This window comes from Carcharodon carcharias, chromosome 3, assembly GCF_017639515.1.
Source record: "Carcharodon carcharias isolate sCarCar2 chromosome 3, sCarCar2.pri, whole genome shotgun sequence".
NCBI lineage: Eukaryota > Metazoa > Chordata > Chondrichthyes > Lamniformes > Lamnidae > Carcharodon > Carcharodon carcharias.
Genome location: NC_054469.1, coordinates 34308653 through 34327406, shown reverse-complemented (window position 1 = coordinate 34327406; position 18754 = coordinate 34308653). Strand labels below are relative to the sequence as shown.

Genomic DNA, 18754 nt, shown 5'->3' with positions numbered 1-18754 from the left:
ACAGAGAGAGAGAAAGAGAGACACAGAGAGAGAGAAAGAGAGACACACAGAGAGAGAAAGAGAGACACACAGAGAGAGAAAGAGAGACACACACAGAGAGAGAAAGAGAGACACACACAGAGAGAGAAAGAGAGACACACACAGAGAGAGAAAGAGAGACACACACAGAGAGAGAAAGAGAGACACACACAGAGAGAGAAAGAGAGACACACACAGAGAGAGAAAGAGAGACACACAGAGAGAGAACATGCTCAGGGGTCAAGGACAGTAGCTATTTGGCTAGAGCTAAAGAACAAAAAAGGTGCAATTACATTGTTTGGTGCAGTGTATAAACCAGTAACTGGTGGGAAAGATGCAGAGGAACTAAGTTGCAAGGGAATTACAGAGAAGTGCAAGAATTATAGAGTAGTTACAATGGGGAACTTTAATTATCTGAATATAGACTAGGATATTACTAGTGCAAAAGACAGAGGGGGCAAGAGTTTCTTGAATTAGTTCAGCAGATTTTCCTACAGCAGTATGTTTCCAGTCCAAAGAGAAGGGAGGGAGTGCTGGACCTGGTTCTAGAGAATGAGATGGGCCAAGTTGATCAAGTATCAGCAGGGGAGCATTGAGGGGACAGTGACCATGTTATCTTAATGCCAGACCTGCTGAGTTTTTCCAGGTAATTCTGTTTATGTTATCTTAAGGTATGGTTAGCTCTGGAAAAGGACAAGGAAAATTCAAGAGTAAGAATAATTAACTTTGGGAAAGCCAACTTCATTAAGGACGAGAAAGATAAATTGGAATCAAAGGTTAGTAGGTAAAACTATAACCCAACAATGGGTAACCTTTAAAGAAGAGATAATTCAGCTAGAGTCAAGGTATATTCCCACCAAAGTAGAACAAACAAATCTAAAGCTCTCTGGATGACGAAAGAGATAGAGATTAAGATGAAGTAGAAAAAGTATGCTTATGACAGATGGATAATACAACTGAGAACCAGGCTGAATATAGAAGATTCAGAGGGAAAATGAAAAAGCAATGAGAGGGGATGAAAAGAGACTGGCAGCCAACATAAAAGGGAAACTAAACATCTAGGCAGATAAATAGTAAAAAATGGTGGTAAGAAGAGTCGTCAGGATAATTGGGGACCAAAATGAAGGGATCTCCTCATGGAGGCAGAAGGTTTAGCTGAGGTATTAAATGAATACTTTGCATCCATCTTTATCAAGGACAAAGGTGTTACCAAGCCATGGTAAAAGAGGTGTTAATTCAGACACAGAAGGGTTTCAAGTAAGGAGGTGGTATCGGATAATCTATCTGCACTTAAAGTTGATAAGACATTAGGACTGGATGCAATGCATCCAAGGATATTAAGGGAAGTGAGTGTGGAGATCGGGGGAACTGGCCATCATTTTCCAATTTTCCTCAGACTCAGGGATTGTGCAGAGGTCTGGAGAATTGCAAATGTTATACCCTTGTTCAAGAATTCCAAGCAATTACAGGCAAGTCAGTTTAACCTCAGAAGCTTTTAGAAATGATAATTCGGGACAAAATTAATAGTCACATGCAGATTAGTAATGGAAGCTGGCACAGTTGGTTAAGGGAAAATAATGTTTAACTAAGCTGCTTGAACATTTTAATGAGGTAACAGAAAGGGTTGATGAGGGTACTACTGATGTAGTGTACATGAACTTCCAAAAGGCTTTTGATAAAGTGCCGTGCAACAGACTTGCGAGCAAAATTATAGCTCATGGAATAAAAGGGATATGAAATTGGCCGAGTAACAAGAAATAAAGAATAGTGGTGAAAGGTTCTTTATTCAGAATGGAGGAAAGTTTATAATGTACAAGTTCCCCAGGGTTCGGTATTAGGACCCTGCTCTTCCTGATACGTATTAATGACCTTGACTTGGGTGTAGAGGACAGAGTTTAAAATTTGCAGACAGCATGAAACATGGAAATATTGTGAACTAAGGAGTATAGCATAGAACTTTTAAAGGACATAGACATGTTGGTGGAATGGGCAGACAAGTGACAGATAAAATGTATTGGAGAGACATGTGAAGTGATTCATTTTCGTAGAAAGAACACAGAGACATTATAAAGGGTACAATTCTAAAAGGGGTTCAGGAGCAGAGGGACCTGGGTACAAATGTGCACAAATCTAAGGTAGAAGGGCAGGTTGAGAGAGCAATTAATAAAGCATACGTCATCCTAGGCTTTATAAATAGGGGCAGGGAGCACAAAAGCAAGTTATGGTTTGGCCTCAACTGGATTGTGTCTCCAGTTCTGGGCACCACACTTTAAAAAGGATGTGAAGGCATTAGAGAGGATGCATTAGAGATTCATGAGAATGATGCCAGGAATGAGGAACTACAGTTAAGTAGATAGATTGGAGAAGTTGGGACTGTTCTCCTTAGGGAACAGAGAGGTTAAGAGGAGGCTTGATGGAGGTATTCGAAATTTTGAGGGGTCTGGACAGAGTAGATATAGAAAAACTGCCCCCATTGGTGGAAGGATCAAAAATCAGGGGGCACAGATTAAGGTAACTGGCAAAAGAAGCAATAGCAACACGAGGAAAAAATTATGCAGCAGGTGGTTAGGATCTCGAATGCACTGCCTAAGAGCATAATGGAAAAGACTCAATCAAGGCATTCAAGAGGAAATTGGATCATTATCCAAAAGGGAAAAATGTGCAGGGCTACAGGGAAATAGCAGGGGAGTGGCACGAGGTGAATTGCTCCTGCAGAAAGCCAGCACAGACATCAGGCCAAATGGCCTCTTTCAATGCTATAATCATTCCATGATTCATTTTATGAATCAGTGCATCCACTATCTCTGAAGTTACCCCCTTCAGAGCCTAGGATGTAGGTCGTTAGGTCCTGGGGATTTGTCAGCTTTTAGACCCTTAAGTTCCCCAACATTTTCTTTGCTGATATAATTACCTTAATTTCCTCACTCTTATTAGCCTCTAGATATGTAATTTTTGTCTTCCACTGTGAAAATAGACAAAATATTTATTCAATGTCTCTGCTATTTCCTCATTCGTCATGAGAATGTCTCCTCTCTGCTTCCAAAGGACCAACATTTGCTTTAACTAGTTTCCTTTTCATAAACTTGCAAAAGCTCTTAAAACCCGGTTTTATATTCCTGGCTAGTTTATCCTCATTCTATTTTTTTCCTTGTCATCAACTTTTTTGTTATCAATTCTAAGTTCTAAAAGGCTCTCCTATCCTCAGGCTTACTCATATATTTAATGCAACATTATAAGCCTCTTCTTTTAATCCAATATCACCTTAACTTTCCAATTAAGCCATGGAAAGATCTTTCTCCTTCCGCTTGCATTTTTTGGTTGGGAATTTTGAAATCATTTCTTTAAATGTTTCCCGCTGTTTATTTATCACCATACCTTTAGTCTCATAACCATTCCATTCTCAAAAGAAGAAATGGATATTCAACTTGTGTGACATAACTGCTGATCAACATGAGCAGTTATATAAACATTTACTGTTTACCAACGTAGAGAACTAGACGTGCATATCTATGTTCTTACCCAGTGATCATTTTTGTTGTTACAGATGTGATCAAATTCCAAAGATGTCGCATGAATCTTGCATTGAAGGCCAAACTATACAGAAGCCTAGAAGCAACCATAAAAATTTTAAGAGACAGCTACAAATTAAAATTAAAATTTTATTACTAAATTTCTAAATTTAAAAACATTTTTCCTGCACACAATCAACATGATCCTATGCAATATGTGACAACTTGCTATGGCAACTCAAGGTTCTGGCAACAAAAGTAAAGTACAATGCTCTGCAATGAATCAAAACAGAAAGAGATTATTAAAATTTGAGAAGTATTTGTTGCATTCGAATTTTGGAACTTCATGAGGGATGTGAAAAAGCACAAATTTTAGTAATTCAGCAACTGTGAGGCACTTTGGGACATCCTGAAGGCATAAATAGCATTACTTTTTTTTTATAAACACTCTACTTCCCTCACCATATAATTACAATGGCTCGCAGATTTAATTTTGCGAGTGCATCATTTTCATATTGTTACCTGCATTGAACCAAATCACATATTTCAGACCACAAATTGTAGCACTTCCTCATTTCCTTCCCCTCACTGCATTTTTATTCATCAATGACAACAAATTTTGCTGTTCGATGTCTTGGAAAATTACAACACAGTTCGCACTTAGATATTTCAATTCTTCGCTTTCCTCCAATGAAATGCATCAGTCAAGCAATGTTTTTCTCACACAACCAGCAAAGTACAAACTCCTTTGGAATGCAGCTGGCTTTGTAGCACTTTGGGTGAAGAGAGGAAGGAAGGTTTTTGTTTAAGGATTCAATAGCTTACCTATAAGCAATCCAATTTTTGCAGCAATTTCTCAAATTGATTTATAATGAATAAATTCCTTTGTGCCCAAAGATAGATTAAATAAATTCCTTTGTGCACAAAGATAGATGAAATAAATTAAGACATTTAAATTAATAAAAACAATCATTTCATTCCGAGGATTAAAGAAATCCCTGTTTCTCACATGGAATCTAATTTAAATTTTTAAAAAACTTGTAACCAACATATATAATGCAGTAAAGGTCATGTTATTTGAGGACACAAAGCCAAATTACACTATACACTGGAGTGTGGTGGTCTCCTTAAGTTAAACTGCAGTCATGATACTCATTCTTCTCTGAATCTGTGCAAAGTGCAACCGAAAAGGTTGAGACACACAGATCAGCCAGATCACAAACACAATACAAGTTGAGACAAGATGTCATCTTCTAAAATACAAAATGACCCAGGCTTTCTTCACATTACATGACTTTCACATACATAATGACTTTGTCAGGTATGCTAAGTGCGAGTTGCTGTGAAGGTTCTTCAGAGTGTAATTAGTCTTGGATAATAAGTGAAACAACAGCAAATCTCCATGGAAAAGAAAATCAGGTGGGATGTAAAACAGGCTGTTGATTTTATCACCCATTCTGCACTACTGCCCTAAGCCATTTTCATGCTACCACTTGTTCAGCATCTGATAGGGTCGCAGGCAATGTTAATTCGTTGCTTAAAAAAATGCATGCCTGAATTGCCAATCTAACAAAATCAGATTATTTTATTGTTCAAGCGCCGAGAGTCTCAGAGACCTGAATAAGGGGAGCCAGAAGCTGAAGATCAGTATATAAGCAGCTTTAATCTAACGCTAGATAATAAAAATGTGCCAAGAGCAACAGATAGCATCAACAGGCACCATCTATTTTAAAAGCAAAATACTGCGGATGCTGGAAATCTGAAACAAAAACAGCTGGAAAAACTTAGCAGGTCTGACAGCATCTGCGGAGAGGAACATAGTTTAACGTTTCAAGTCCGGATGACTCTTCATCAGAATCTAATGAAGAGTCATCTGGATTTGAAATGTTAACTGTGTTCCTCTCCACAGATGCTGTCAGAGCATCTATTTTATTTGTTCTCAGCTTTCAAGAGAAATTGATTCGTCCTTTGACCTTTGATTGGATATCACTTTCACACCTTTCTGTGAAAGGGACTTGAGGGAAGCACAGGACTAGTTCCTGAAAATTAAAATGTTCAAAAAAAATGACAACACATAGCCCTCAAATAGTAAATTAATTTCTCTTCCTTTGGCCTTAAAGATGGAGAGGGAGGTGGATAGGCAGGTTTTAGGCTGGAAAATATTAACTTTAGAAAAATACAGTTGCAGAAAAAACTTGCAAAAAATAGCTCATTGTGTACAGTACAACAATTCTTAAGAAAACAGAAGGAAACAGTAATTGCTGAAAATTCTGTTGCTGAGTGTATATTAAAAATAAAAATGCAATAAAAACAAATGTATTCAGAGTTAATATCATAAAATGTTCAAAATGCACAGATCAGTCAGCAACTATACAGAGAAAGACAGTTTACTATGACACAACACGGTTACTTCCCCCACAAAGGTATTCTTTCTGTAATTTCTTTTCTTTTGTCAAGAAACTATAATTTCTCCTAATATTATTGTGGGATACCTAAAGCAGGATGGTGTGCGTACCTAATTTAATTAAACTAGAGATGGTTAGACTGCAAGGTTTAAATTATCAAAGTAGTGAGGTGGAAAACAGGCATTTGAAATAAAAATGAGTAAACTAGGGTGAGGTCCCAGCAGAGACAGTGTGAATGAAAATCTGCATTTTTAGATAAGAGGAAAAGGTGTTTGATTTTCAAAGAGGCATGGAAAATGTTTACAACTGGCAAAATAAATAAGGCAAGGTCATTACACTGATTTTTCCCAAAAGTGCCGGCCATAATGATAACATGAAGGATTTTTACACTCTGGGAAAAGTAACTTCCAAAGGCAAGCTGAAACAATGGGATTTACAAATCAGAAGGGATAAAATATATTTAAAGAAGGATGGAAGGCTGTGAGAGGAGTGGCCATGGGAGATCTGGAAAGGTGACTGTGTGAAACAGACATGGAGAAAAAGCCTCTAAACGCCCTGCAGAAGTTTACTATTCCAGTAGCCAAAGTTGTGTTAAGTGCCTTTGGAATTCCCTCATCCAGTGGATGCTTGTGGTAATATTATTGGATGCCTTTGTAAATTTGGAAGCTATTGGGACTTTTGCCTTAAGTGGGGTGTGTAGTTGGGAGTCTGGTTAAGTAGAAATTTTGGGAACTGTTATAACTGTGTAACTGTAATCTTGTGTGTTTATTTGTTCTTCTTTTGTTAATAAGTGTTTTAATTTAATCTTTAAAATCTCTAAAGATGGTAATGGACTCATTACTTCTGACCTCAGTGCACAGCCTTCTCATAATAAATACAAACTGCAAAATCATTGTGATTGCATGGCCAAGTTTCCCTTGTAGATTTGGTAAGTAAGCCACACCCACTTTTTTACAGCAATATCCGGTGGTTTGGCGGGGTGGGGGAGTTTGGCAGGCAGCCCAATACATTACTCTCTGTTTCTTCATTTATGTCACTAATTTTATTGTAAATAGCTGAGCCTCCAGAACTGGTCCTTGTGGCATGCACTAGCCACAGCCTGCCAACTTGAAAATGTCCCATTTATCTACACTCTCTTCTTCTTCCTCTCCATCAACCAATCCTATATCAATTTTGAAATATAACCTTCAACTCCATTGGTCCTTATCTTGCATATTAAGCTTCTGTGTGGCACCTTATCAAATGCCTTTTGGAAATCTAAGTGCACTATATCTACTGGTTCCCCTTCATATATCCCTACTAGTTACATCCCCAAAAAACTCTAAAATTATCAAACAGGATTTCCCTTTTGCAAAACCATGGTTGACTTGTTCTAATCATACTTTGCTTTTCTAAGTGCATTGTTACGACTTGCTTAATAATAGATTTTTCTGTTTTCCCGATGGCTGATGTCAGCTAACTGGCCTGCAGTTCTGGTCTTTCTCCCTCCTTCCCTGAAAAGCAGAGTAACATTTGCTAACTTCCAATGTGCTGGGACCATTACAGAATCTAGGCAATTTTGGAAAATAATAGCCAGCGCATCCATCAACAGTACAGCAATCTCTTATAGAACTATAGGGTATACGCCATCAGGTCCTAGTAGGGATATATGAAGGGGAACCAGTAGATATAGTGCACTTAGATTTCCAAAAGGCATTTGATAAGGTGCCACACAGAAGGTTAATATGCAAGATAAGGACCAATGGAGTTGAAGGTTATATTTCAAAATTGATATAGGATTGGTTGATGGAGAGGAAGAAGAAGAGAGTGTAAAATTTTAGTTCCTTGAGTTTTGCCAGTACTTCTTCTCTGCTGCTATTAATTGCCTTAATTTCCTCATTCTTCTTAGCTTCTAGACTGTCCTCTATTGCTGATTTGAAACTTGTCTCCCACTGTGAAGACAGGCACAAAACATTTGTTCAATGCCTCTGTCATTTCTCCGTTTTACATGATAATTTCTCCTGACCCTGTCTTTAAGAGAGCAACATTTACTTCAGCTACTATCCTTTCTATATACTTGTAAAAGCTCTTACAATCTGTTCCTGGCTAATTTATTTTCATATTCTATTTTTTCCCTCGTTAGCAACTTCTTATGGCCCTTTGCTAGTTCCTGAAGTACTCCCAATCCTCAGACTTGTTACTACATTTTGCAACATTATAAGCTTCTTTTAATCTAATACTATCTTTAGCCTCCTTCATAAGCCATAAATGGACCATTTTCAGAGTTTTTCTTTTTTTAATGGGCTGCATTTTTGAACATTTTGAACTATTTAAATGCTTCCCACTGTTGATTTACCACTATGCCTTTTAGCTTATTTACCAAATCAATCAGAGCCCCACACTCCCCCACCCCAATGAAATTGGTTTTGTTTAAGATTCTTGTTTGTGATTTGAGGTTGTCATTTTCAAACTTAAGATGGAATTCAATTATACTATGATCACCTCCACTGCCTCAGGTGAATGAATATTGGGCATCTCCTGTCAAGACAGAGTGCCAAATATGGAAGCAGTTGGCAGTGATTCTGTAGGCTGGGTCGCATAAGCAGAATGGATGGCGGCCGCATCTCCAAAGATGTACTCTATGGTGAGCTTGCTATCAGCGCAAGACCAAAAGGTTGCCCAAATCTGTGAAAAAAGGATGTCTGCAAGCAAAATTTCAAGTTGACTGTGATTGGAGTCAATGCGTAGCAAATGCTCACTGCTGACCGGTGTGCCTGAAGACAAGTAATCAGCAGGAAGAGAGTGGAAAAAGCAGAGGACAAAAGAAATGGCCAGATGACAGAAAAGAGCCCACCAGAAGATCAGCAATGATCATATTGAATGGTGGAGCAGGCTCGATGGGTTGTGGGGTCTTCTCCTGCTCTTATTTCTTATGTCCTTATGAAAAACATCAGTCAATCTCGGGCCAATGCTATTGATCTGTGCCAGCTGTGAAAGGGACTGCTACTCGTGAATCAGCCTCTACAGCCACAACAGTCAATAGGCAGATAACAACATTACCCAGTGGACCTTGTACTAACCTTGCCTCTTTGAGCAATAATATGTATAAAATCAACCCTTAGTTGATTCCATAACAAATTACTCCAAGAAACTGTCACTACAACGTTCTACAAATTCATCTTTCAGACCACCTTTGCCAATTTGATTGGTCCAGTCTATATGAAAAGAGTGAAGATCCCCCCCCAATTATTAGATTGCCTTGTGACAAGCTCCAATAATTTCTGTTTAATACTCTGTTCAATGATAAAGGTATAGGGCCCTTCTGCTGGTGGCTATGGACAACTACCAGCTTTTTTCTGAGCCTTGCTATTCCTAACCTCCATGCATACTGATTTTACTTATTGACTTTCTGAGCCAAGTTCCTTTATCACTAATGTCCTTATTTTATCCTTTATTATCAAGACTACCCCTCCTTTTCCATTCTGCCTGTCCTTTAGAAATTCTGTGTACCTGGAATATTTATTTCCCAACTTTGGTCACCTTGTAACCATGCCATTGTAACAGTGATTAGACCTAAACAATTTCTCTCTATTTGTGCCACTAGCTCACCTATCTTATTGCAGATGCTCCACACATTCAGATAAAGTGATTTCAATCTATTTTTTGTAACCTGCATAGACCTCATTCTCTGATGCACTATTCCTGTTAAGTTCTCTGTCCCTTCCGGTTCCACTCAGCCCATCTTTACCCACATTAATGTACCTTCCTAGACTTATGTGCAGATGTAACCAAAAATTCTTCTATTTGTTGACCAGAAACATTTACCACTGAAGTCATAGTTAAATCCTTTTCAATTCAGTGCCAAATTTGGTTATGGACTGGGGTTCAATATGTCTGGGAGTTCAATATGTCCCTGTTATGCTGAACAAAAATGATACTGCGCATACCTTTTTAACACTGATGCAATGGAGAGTTGTGGTTATGCTGCTTAGTCACATATTAAAGACATTGAAGAGTAAAGTGTAAAAAGCTGTGCGCACAGCCAGGTACTTTGGAGCCAATGTGTAGCTCGTGATAAGGCCTCAACTTCTCAGGTTTTCTCATTTATGACTGAGCTTGTTACCACACACCATAGCATTTAACTATTGCAGCTTCAAAGATCAAGTCACAACAATGCAAAATATTTAGGATTAGTTTCAAATTATTAAACATATATCCAACTCCCCACTAAACAGTGGGAAATAAAAGTATTTCCCCCATTTAGAGATCACAATTTTCTCCTAATTTAACAGCTAGCATACGTTTGAGACCTACTGGCACTATATTAAATATAAATTAAAAACTAATGATTAAAAGAGCACAGAACACTGGAACCCCAAAGTCAAGCACAACAAAGCAACAGGTGGTAGTTGATTCCATACATCACTGCATTGCTAATCTAAGTCAGACTGTGGAGAAAGAGCAAAGATTTGGTCCACTTGTGCCTTCTAACAGCCAACAGATGCCCGCTTTTAAGTAATAACAGAAAAAGCTGGAACTACTCAGAAGCTCTGGCAGCATCTGTGGAGAGAGAAAGCAACAGAATTAATGTTTCAGATCTTTGACCTTTCACCAGAACCAGGAAAAGTTAGAAACCTAATAGCTTTTCTCGGCTTTTAAGAAGTTCACAGGCTTTTTTATTTCCATTTCTATTTTTTTTTTATTTCAGAGGGGATTTAGACAGCACTCTGGAGGCCAACCCCTGCCTGCTGACTCAACTTGTACTGAACCATTGGGGATTGCCAAGAGGGACATGCACCTTAAAGGAGAAAAGAAATCCCAATGATATACAGGTATGGGCTCCTACAAATGTTAAAAATTCTAATTTGACCTTAAGATCTCTTGAAATGTTCAAAATACGACTACTTATATTTATATTGTACCTTTACAATAATGAAGCATCTCAAGGCACTTCACAGGAGCATTAAACAACAAAATATGACACCAAAGCACATAAGGAGAAATCAAGTCAGATGACCAAAGGCTTAGTCAAAGAGATAGGTTTTAAGACGCATCCTTAAAGAGAAAAGTGAGGTACAGAGGCAGAGAGGAGTCAGAAGGGAGTTCTAGAGCTTAGGGCCAAAGCAACTTAAGGCATGGCCACCAATGGTAGAGCAGGCATGAGGACCAGAATTAGTGATGTGCAGAAATCTCAGATTTGAGAGGTTGGAGAAGACAACAGAGGTAGGGAAGGGCAAGGCCATGGAAGGATTTGATAACAAAGCTGAGAATTTTAAAATCAAGGCAAGATGCACTAAACTTTGATCTGGGGGGTGGGGGGGAGAAAGAGTTCCTGATATAGGGAATATAGGAAATAGGAGTAGGCCATTCAGCCCCTCAAGCCTGCTCTGCCATTCAACTACATCATAGCTAATTTTCTACCTCAACACCATTTTCCCCCACACTAAAGCGATCATGGGACATGGGCATAATATCTAGACATTTCCCCATCTCTGTCTTGCACGTACCCAATGACTCAGCCCTCACAGGCCTCTGGGGTACAGAATTCCAAGGATTCACCATGCTCAAGTGAAGGAATTCCTCCTCATTTCAGTCTTATTCGGAGACTGCGTCCCCTGGTTCTAGAAGCCCCCAGCCAAGGGAAACATCTAGTATCTACCCTGTCGAGCCCTGTAAGCATTTTGAATGCTTCAATGAGACTCATCTGACATTCTTCTCAACTCGAGAATATAACTTTAGAATCCACAGGACAAATTAGAACTACCCAACTTTATCCATTATTCTATGCGTTGACTGGAAAAACTTACCAGCAACTCCTGCTTTTTTTTTAAAAAAAAGTCAAGCAGGTTATGACAAATTGTTTTGGCACCAGAAATATCTGCATCAGTAAATGGTCAAACCAATTCTAATAAAGCTGGGCAACCTACTTAACAAAAACTACTCTCAATTGTAAAGTCTAACACATTTTAATATATAAAAAAGGAGGAAAAAGGTCTATACCTGAAAACTGTAGTGAAGCACCGCTAATTAACAAAAGTCTATAAATAAACTTATAGTAAATGACATCAGGCCACTCTACAGCACTGATTCTCAGCAAAATTGCTGGTTTAGAGCTAGGCATTCCACACAGGAAATGGCAGCTGTGCTCATACAATTATAGCCATGGTATTGCTTTCTTCACTTCAGCAAACACCTTTACAAATAGTTCACTAGTAAACGCAACCAGTGTGATGATGCATTTAAAATCAGTAGTTATTACCCAGGGAGGCAGGTTATTTGCAGCCATAAATGCAGACATCCTAATTCAGCAGCAGCTATGTTCCTGAAACCTCACATCCTGCCCTGATGTAATTAGTCCACAAAAAGCTAATTATCTTAATCGAGCATTGACAGTTTCACTGACATCTTACTTCCTCTCGCAGCTATAAACACTCCTAAACTAAGACAGCAGCTAATCGGCTTTCAGTACATTATTTACATTGCTGTTTTGCAATGAATGGCATTAAGTACAACACAAAATCGGCAGAAGTATTTCTATCTTTTCATTGCAACCAGTTGCTCTTTAGAATATTTTAAGACTGCTCACTGCAAAAAAAATCAGTGTATTTATTTAACAAGTGAAATGTTGTTGCATTTGTATTTGTGGGTTTGATAGAATTTTCATACAAATTGCTTCATAAGAGAATAATGAACACCAAAGACTACAACAGCACGTCTACAACAAAATCTCTTTCTTTGTTTAATGAAGATTGCTAATTAAAGTTCTAAAGTATGCTCAAGTTTTTCTGGATCAGTATTTTAAATTCCTCTATGGCCTCATCTGCATCCCTCACAACACCATCCACTCCTGTGACAAAAGTATGCACATTAATTCTTGCTCTTTCTGCTCCACCAGCAATGGAGGTTCTTTCAGCCACTATGTCCCTGCCCTCTCAGGTTTCCTTCTCTGCCTTGACACCTCCATACCTACTTTCAAAATCCCCTTAAACCATTCCCTTCCTGTCCACAAAAAAAGGTCAAATCCAATCCAGTCAATTACCACACCAATCAGAGTATTCTCAATTATCAGCAGAGTGATGCAAAGTGTCACTAAAAGCATTGTAAAGCAGCACTTACTCACAATCACCTGTTACTCTTGATAACCTGTTCACTGATGCCAAGTTTGAGTTCTGCCAGGACTACTCAGTTTCAGACATTGGTTTAAAAAAAAAAAGCTGACTTCCAGAGATGAAGTTAGAGTGACTGCCCTTGACACCAAGGCAGCATTTGACCGACTGTGGCATCGAGGGGCCCTCGTAAAATTTAACTCTATGGGAATCAGGGATCAAACTCTCCACTAGCGCAGATGAACGTAGTTAGGATTGTTGGATCATCTCAGCCCCAGGAGATGACTGCAGGAGTTCTACAGAGCAATGTCCTTGGGTTAGCCATCCTCAGCTGTCATTAATAATCTTTCCTCCCTCAGAAGGTCAGATGATTCTTGCCGATGATTGCACTGTTTTTAGTTCCACTAGCAACTCCCCAAATCATGAAGCAGTCCATGTCCACTTGCAGACAGAGTTGGACAATCAGACCCTAAGTGAAAGGGAACATTTGCACCAACCAAGTGCCAGATAATGGCCAGCTCCATCAAGAAAGAGGCTAACCATCTACTCACTGACATCCAATTACATTATCATTGCTGAACCCCCCCCACTATCAACATGCTTGTCCAGGAGCTTAACTGGGCCAGCCAGATAAATACTGTGGCTACAAGAGCAGGTCAGAGGGTGCGAATTCTGAGGTGACTAACTCACCTCCTGACTCCACTAAACCTGCCCAGCATCTACAAGGCAAAAGTCAGGAGGACAATGGAATACTCTCCACTTCCCTGAATGAGTGCAGCTGCAACAACACTCGAAGCTCGACACCATCCAGGACAAAGCAGCCCACTTGATTGACGCCTTAAACATTCAGTCCCTCCCCCACCAGCGCACAGTGACAGAGTATGTATCATCTACAAGATGATGGTGGCAGGGGTGGTGGGGGAGGAGAGAAGAGGAGAGAATTTGGCCAGAATACTGGAACAATTCTCTGCTTTTCTGAATAGTGAAATGGAACCTTTTACAACCACTTGTAAAAAACAAACACTGCCTCAATTTAACATCTCATTTGAAAGACAGCACATTCAATAAAGCAGTTTTTTTTTCAGTACTCTACTTTAAACCAAATTACACTATCAAATCCTGGGGTGGAGCTTGAGCCCATAACCATCTAACTTGGACATGAAGCTACCAGCTGATTTAAGATGACATTATTGAAGTAGCTAGTCAAGCTAGATATTAATAAGTACAGCATGCAATGCATGTAACCAATCAGCTATGGCACAATGGATTTTTTCATTTTAATGTTAACTGAAGATTTAACTGCTGAATTAGAGTCACTCATATTAGAAATTTGATGGAACCAAAAGTGCAGAATGTAGCTATGCAAGATACCGGTATATTGCTTATGATAAGAATTCAGCAACTGCCTCAATGGGAAACAAATGGCGCTCTTAACCATTTCTCCGGAGCCAATGTTGGCAAGAAAACTCTGCAAATGTATTCTCCTTTTAAAAATGTTCTATTTGACACCTTACTCCAGAATGCCCAATACTTAACTACAATCCGTTGCATGGATCTTACAGGTATGAGAAATGGAGAGTCGTTGTATTTAAGAGAGTCTCTCTGTAATATAGAACTAGTAAATCCAAAGTCACTAATTTAGAAATATTGAATACAGTCATGATAAAAATAAAATTATGCAAGTTGATTACTTACTTATGGTAAACTTACACTCAGGGACATAAGGCCCATGGAATGAAAAATTGCTAGCTCGCTCAAACTCAACAACATTCTGTCTACTTTACCATAGACCTTCGCCTGTTTAAGATCCTGAAGGAAAGCTCTGTGCAAGAACCCCCTTGCCCCAAGGAAAAAAAAGTAATCAAGTGCATTCTGGAATCACTATTCAGCCTTAATCCATTATCCTCAAGATAAAATTAACTCCTGCCCCAACATTACATTAAAGGAATCAATGGTCCCAAGTTTTGTCTTTGACCTACATATGGCAGATAGTGGGCAGAGCAATTGCTCGACAGGCCCAAGTATTTTGATGACCGGACATCATTTACATGGACTTGACAAGCTGTCCCCACATTTTGAGCCCCAACAGGCAGCTTGCCATTTTTGGAGGGTAGGAAATATAGCAGGGAAGCTGAAGAGTAACAGCCTGCAATAGAACATTAAAAAGGAGAGGGTGGCAAAGGGAATTAAAACAATAAACTTTGAAGAATGTATGGAAAGAGCAATTAAAGTGGTCCTGAATTGGATAAAACCACTAGATCTGCTTCCAGCAACCTCTAAATGACACTGGCCCAAGCCAGCTCTTGTCATTAGCACCCATTGGGGGGGGGGGGTGCAGTTTTACCCAAGTGGGTTGTGTGTTAATAACAACGAAAATGGTTTTGGGATCCTAACCACACAGAGCAATAAGCTTCTATTTGTTTCTGACAGGAGTGCTGGCTGCTTAAATTGAGCCTAGTTTGAAAACTCCATAACGTGGGCATTAGGCAGGAAGTGGGTAATAAATTAATTTTTATTATACTACCCATTTCCCCCTCAATAGCTCCCAACTCCTACCAACTTTTCCATTGCCGTGTCTGGAATTTCCACTAAACGATCAAGGATTCCTACCAACAGCATGCAGTAGTGAGATTCCATAGAGAAGCAGCACTAGTTAATCATTATTGCCACTCCTGATGTTCAGACAAAGAATACTTCAAAATGATCAAATAGAAAAGTGAGGAAAGAAGTTTTTGTTTTTTTTTTTTTTACACACAAAATGGAATGCTCTGCAACATGGTTATTGAAAATGTAATAATTTTAAAATAACTTATATTTACATAATGCTTTTAAAGTGTATAAACGACCCAAGGTGCTTCACAGGAGCATTATAAAACTAACTATGACACCAAGCCACATGAGATATTAGGTCAGATGACCAAAACCTTGGTTAAAGAATAAGGTTTTTAAGTAGCGTCTTAAAGAGGAAAGCACGCTAGAGAGGTGGAGGAGAGGAGTAAGGAGGGTATTCCAGAGTTTATGCAACTGAAGGAACGGTCATCAACAGTCGAGAGATTGAAATCGGGGATGCACTCAAGAGGCCAGGATTAGATGAACGAAGATATCTCGGAGGCTTGTCAGGCAGGAGGAGTGAGGTTAAGGAGGGGTGAGGTCATGGAGGGATTTGAAAACAAGAATGAGAATTTTAAAAACAAGGTGCTGCTTAACCAGTAGCAAACATAGGTCAGCAAGCAAAGGGGTAGTTGTGGATGACCTCGCATTTATAGACAGTAGAATATGGGAGACCAGCCAGGAATGTATTGGAATAGCCAAGGCTAGAGATAACAAAGGCATGGCTACAGTTTTCAGCAGATGAGCTGAGGTACGGACAAAGTCGGGCATTGTTACTTGTGTAGAAATAGGCAATCTTGGTGATTGCGCAAATATGAGGTCAGAAGCTCATCTGGGCATCATATGTGGCACCAAGGTTGAGAATTAGTAAGTATTTTTAAAGAAAGCTTGAGTAAAATATGGGAAAGGGCAGAAAAATGGGATTACAGTAAATAGTTCCAGAGATTTTCACTTGAAAAGTAAAGATCAAGTTCAGCTCTGGCTCCAATTCAGGACCAATTTCATGTAAATAGGCTTTAAGAAGCACTTGAAGTAATTGTATAGTCATGGGATGAATGTTTGTTCCTCAGTGCCACCAAGTTTCCAAACTCAGGATCAACACTGCAAAAGCTGATTTATTAAAATGGAAAATTATCCTGGGAAATCAGCTAAAAAAAGGCAGAGGCAGTTTATCTCAAAACATCCAAAACTTGCCTTTTGAAATTTGCTACGGAATAAACCTTACAACTTATTCCACAGTTTTAAGAACGCTAACATGGAGATTTCAGAATTTTGGAAATGATGTTGACACAGCAATTTGCACTTCAGTACGAGACTTAGACAAGATATTTCTCGCCTCTGGATACTGTGACTCAAGGTAAGAACTCTGGCATTGAATTGCATTGACATCCAGATATTCATACCTGGTGGGTATGGGTATTGGTACTTCCCCCATCTCCACAATACACATTCTGAGCCCATAAAACCTTCCTGCTCTGTTGGAGGAACAACATTGGTATAAAGATGCATATGGCCATGGAAGGAGTGTTCACATGGCAACTTGACAGGCAATTAATTAATCTTTCCAACATGCCTATGGTCAGCCATGCCTGATGCTTCATGAGGCACTCCTCAAGCTTCAGGCTACTACCTGTTCCAGGAAATACGAGCTATGGAAAGAGAGGTAAGCATGTGCTTTGTCTGCCTCACGCGTCTCTGGATGCAGGAAGTCTAAATCTAAATCTTTCCACTATTTTGTACTATTCTCGAAAGGAAGTATAAGAAGACAACTGAACTGTAAACAACTGTTCTTAACTCAGTTTTAAAAATTGGAATTTCAAAAATTCAAATTAATTTATAAACCTTCAAGCCAAATTGGAAATTGCTAATACACACAGCATACCTACTGTACTTTTCAATGTCAAAGCCATTTTTGACAGTAACATTTTGTAGAGGGTTTGACAGTTTTATGAAATATATTAATTTGCCTGCCTGTCTTATAATGCCCTTAGGAACTGGCTTTGACTCTCTAGGATTATTACATGGGGAAATTTGAGCTACTATGTAGATTATTCTGTTACTAAAAATCTGTCTTGCTATCAGGAAATTCATTTGTGTATGAGAGTTTGTCCTAAGAGTAAATTTTTCCAATATAATTCTCAAACTAATCTAATATCCCATGATAACCCACTTTACCTTATTTTTGGAACCATCATTCTGTGTTGCACCATCAGTGTATGGCAGATAGACGCCATCATTGTGAAAACATCTTCACTCACAGATTCCTTCCATACCAGGTTTAGCAAGGCATTTGTCTGTTGTTTAGTGTCCAGCTTTTTCAGACACTCCTCAGTAATTAAACTTACTGAAATTCTACCATCGCCCTTGAAACAGAATCAAACAAAATAAAATTCTGGCACAGGTTAACATAAGTTCGATAAATTCTAAATTAAAAACATTATACATGCTACACATTCTAAATAAAAAACATTCAAATTGAAGAAATGTCAGGGTATGGTGTATTATATTTAAAAATACTTGCGTTTCAGATTTTGCTCATGATAAACCAGTTACTAAAGTGACTGACAGTGAGGGAAACAAATGAAGGGCTGGCAGTAGAAATTGTTTGCAAAGTAACTAAAGTGGGAAAATTGTAGACATATAGAGACCAAGGATTTGAATAAATCTATTAAGTATAATGCTTAAAGAACTTTTTTTTTTACTAAAATGCATAGAAAATCAAAGTTTTTTTTTTATTCATTCACAGGATGTGGGTTTCACTGGCTGGGCCAGCATTTATTGCCCACCCCGAGTTGCCCATGAGAAGGTGGTGGTGAGCTGCCTTCTTAAACTGCTGCAGTCCATGTGGTGTAGGTACACCCACAGTGCTGTTAGAAAGGGAGTTCCAGGATTTTGTCCCAGTGACAGTGAAGGAACGGTGATATATTTCCAAGCCAGAACGGTGAGTTACTTGGAGGGGAACTTCCAGGTGGTGGTGTTCCCATCTATCTACGTACATACACTACATATTTTAAAAAATCAAGCTAAAAGGGGAAATAGATACATTATAAAAATTCTAAATCACAAAAACAATTTCTACTGAAAACTGAAGAATTCTTCTGAAAGTAAATACAATAGAAAATTTTAA

At 38.8% G+C, this 18754-nt stretch overlaps 1 protein-coding gene across 5 annotated transcripts in view; it reads right to left on the bottom strand.

Annotated features, from left to right (window-relative positions):
- ube3c (ubiquitin protein ligase E3C) overlaps window positions 1-18754 on the bottom strand; it is a 169531-nt gene that overhangs the window by 104477 nt on the left and 46300 nt on the right. For all 5 annotated transcript variants that reach the window (XM_041184414.1, XM_041184418.1, XM_041184415.1 and 2 more), the window contains exons 11-12: window positions 17803-17990; window positions 3538-3624 (exon numbers count right to left, since the gene is read on the bottom strand). In XM_041184414.1, the coding sequence (XP_041040348.1) occupies window positions 3538-3624; window positions 17803-17990 (275 nt within the window). The remainder of the gene's footprint in view (window positions 1-3537; window positions 3625-17802; window positions 17991-18754) is intronic.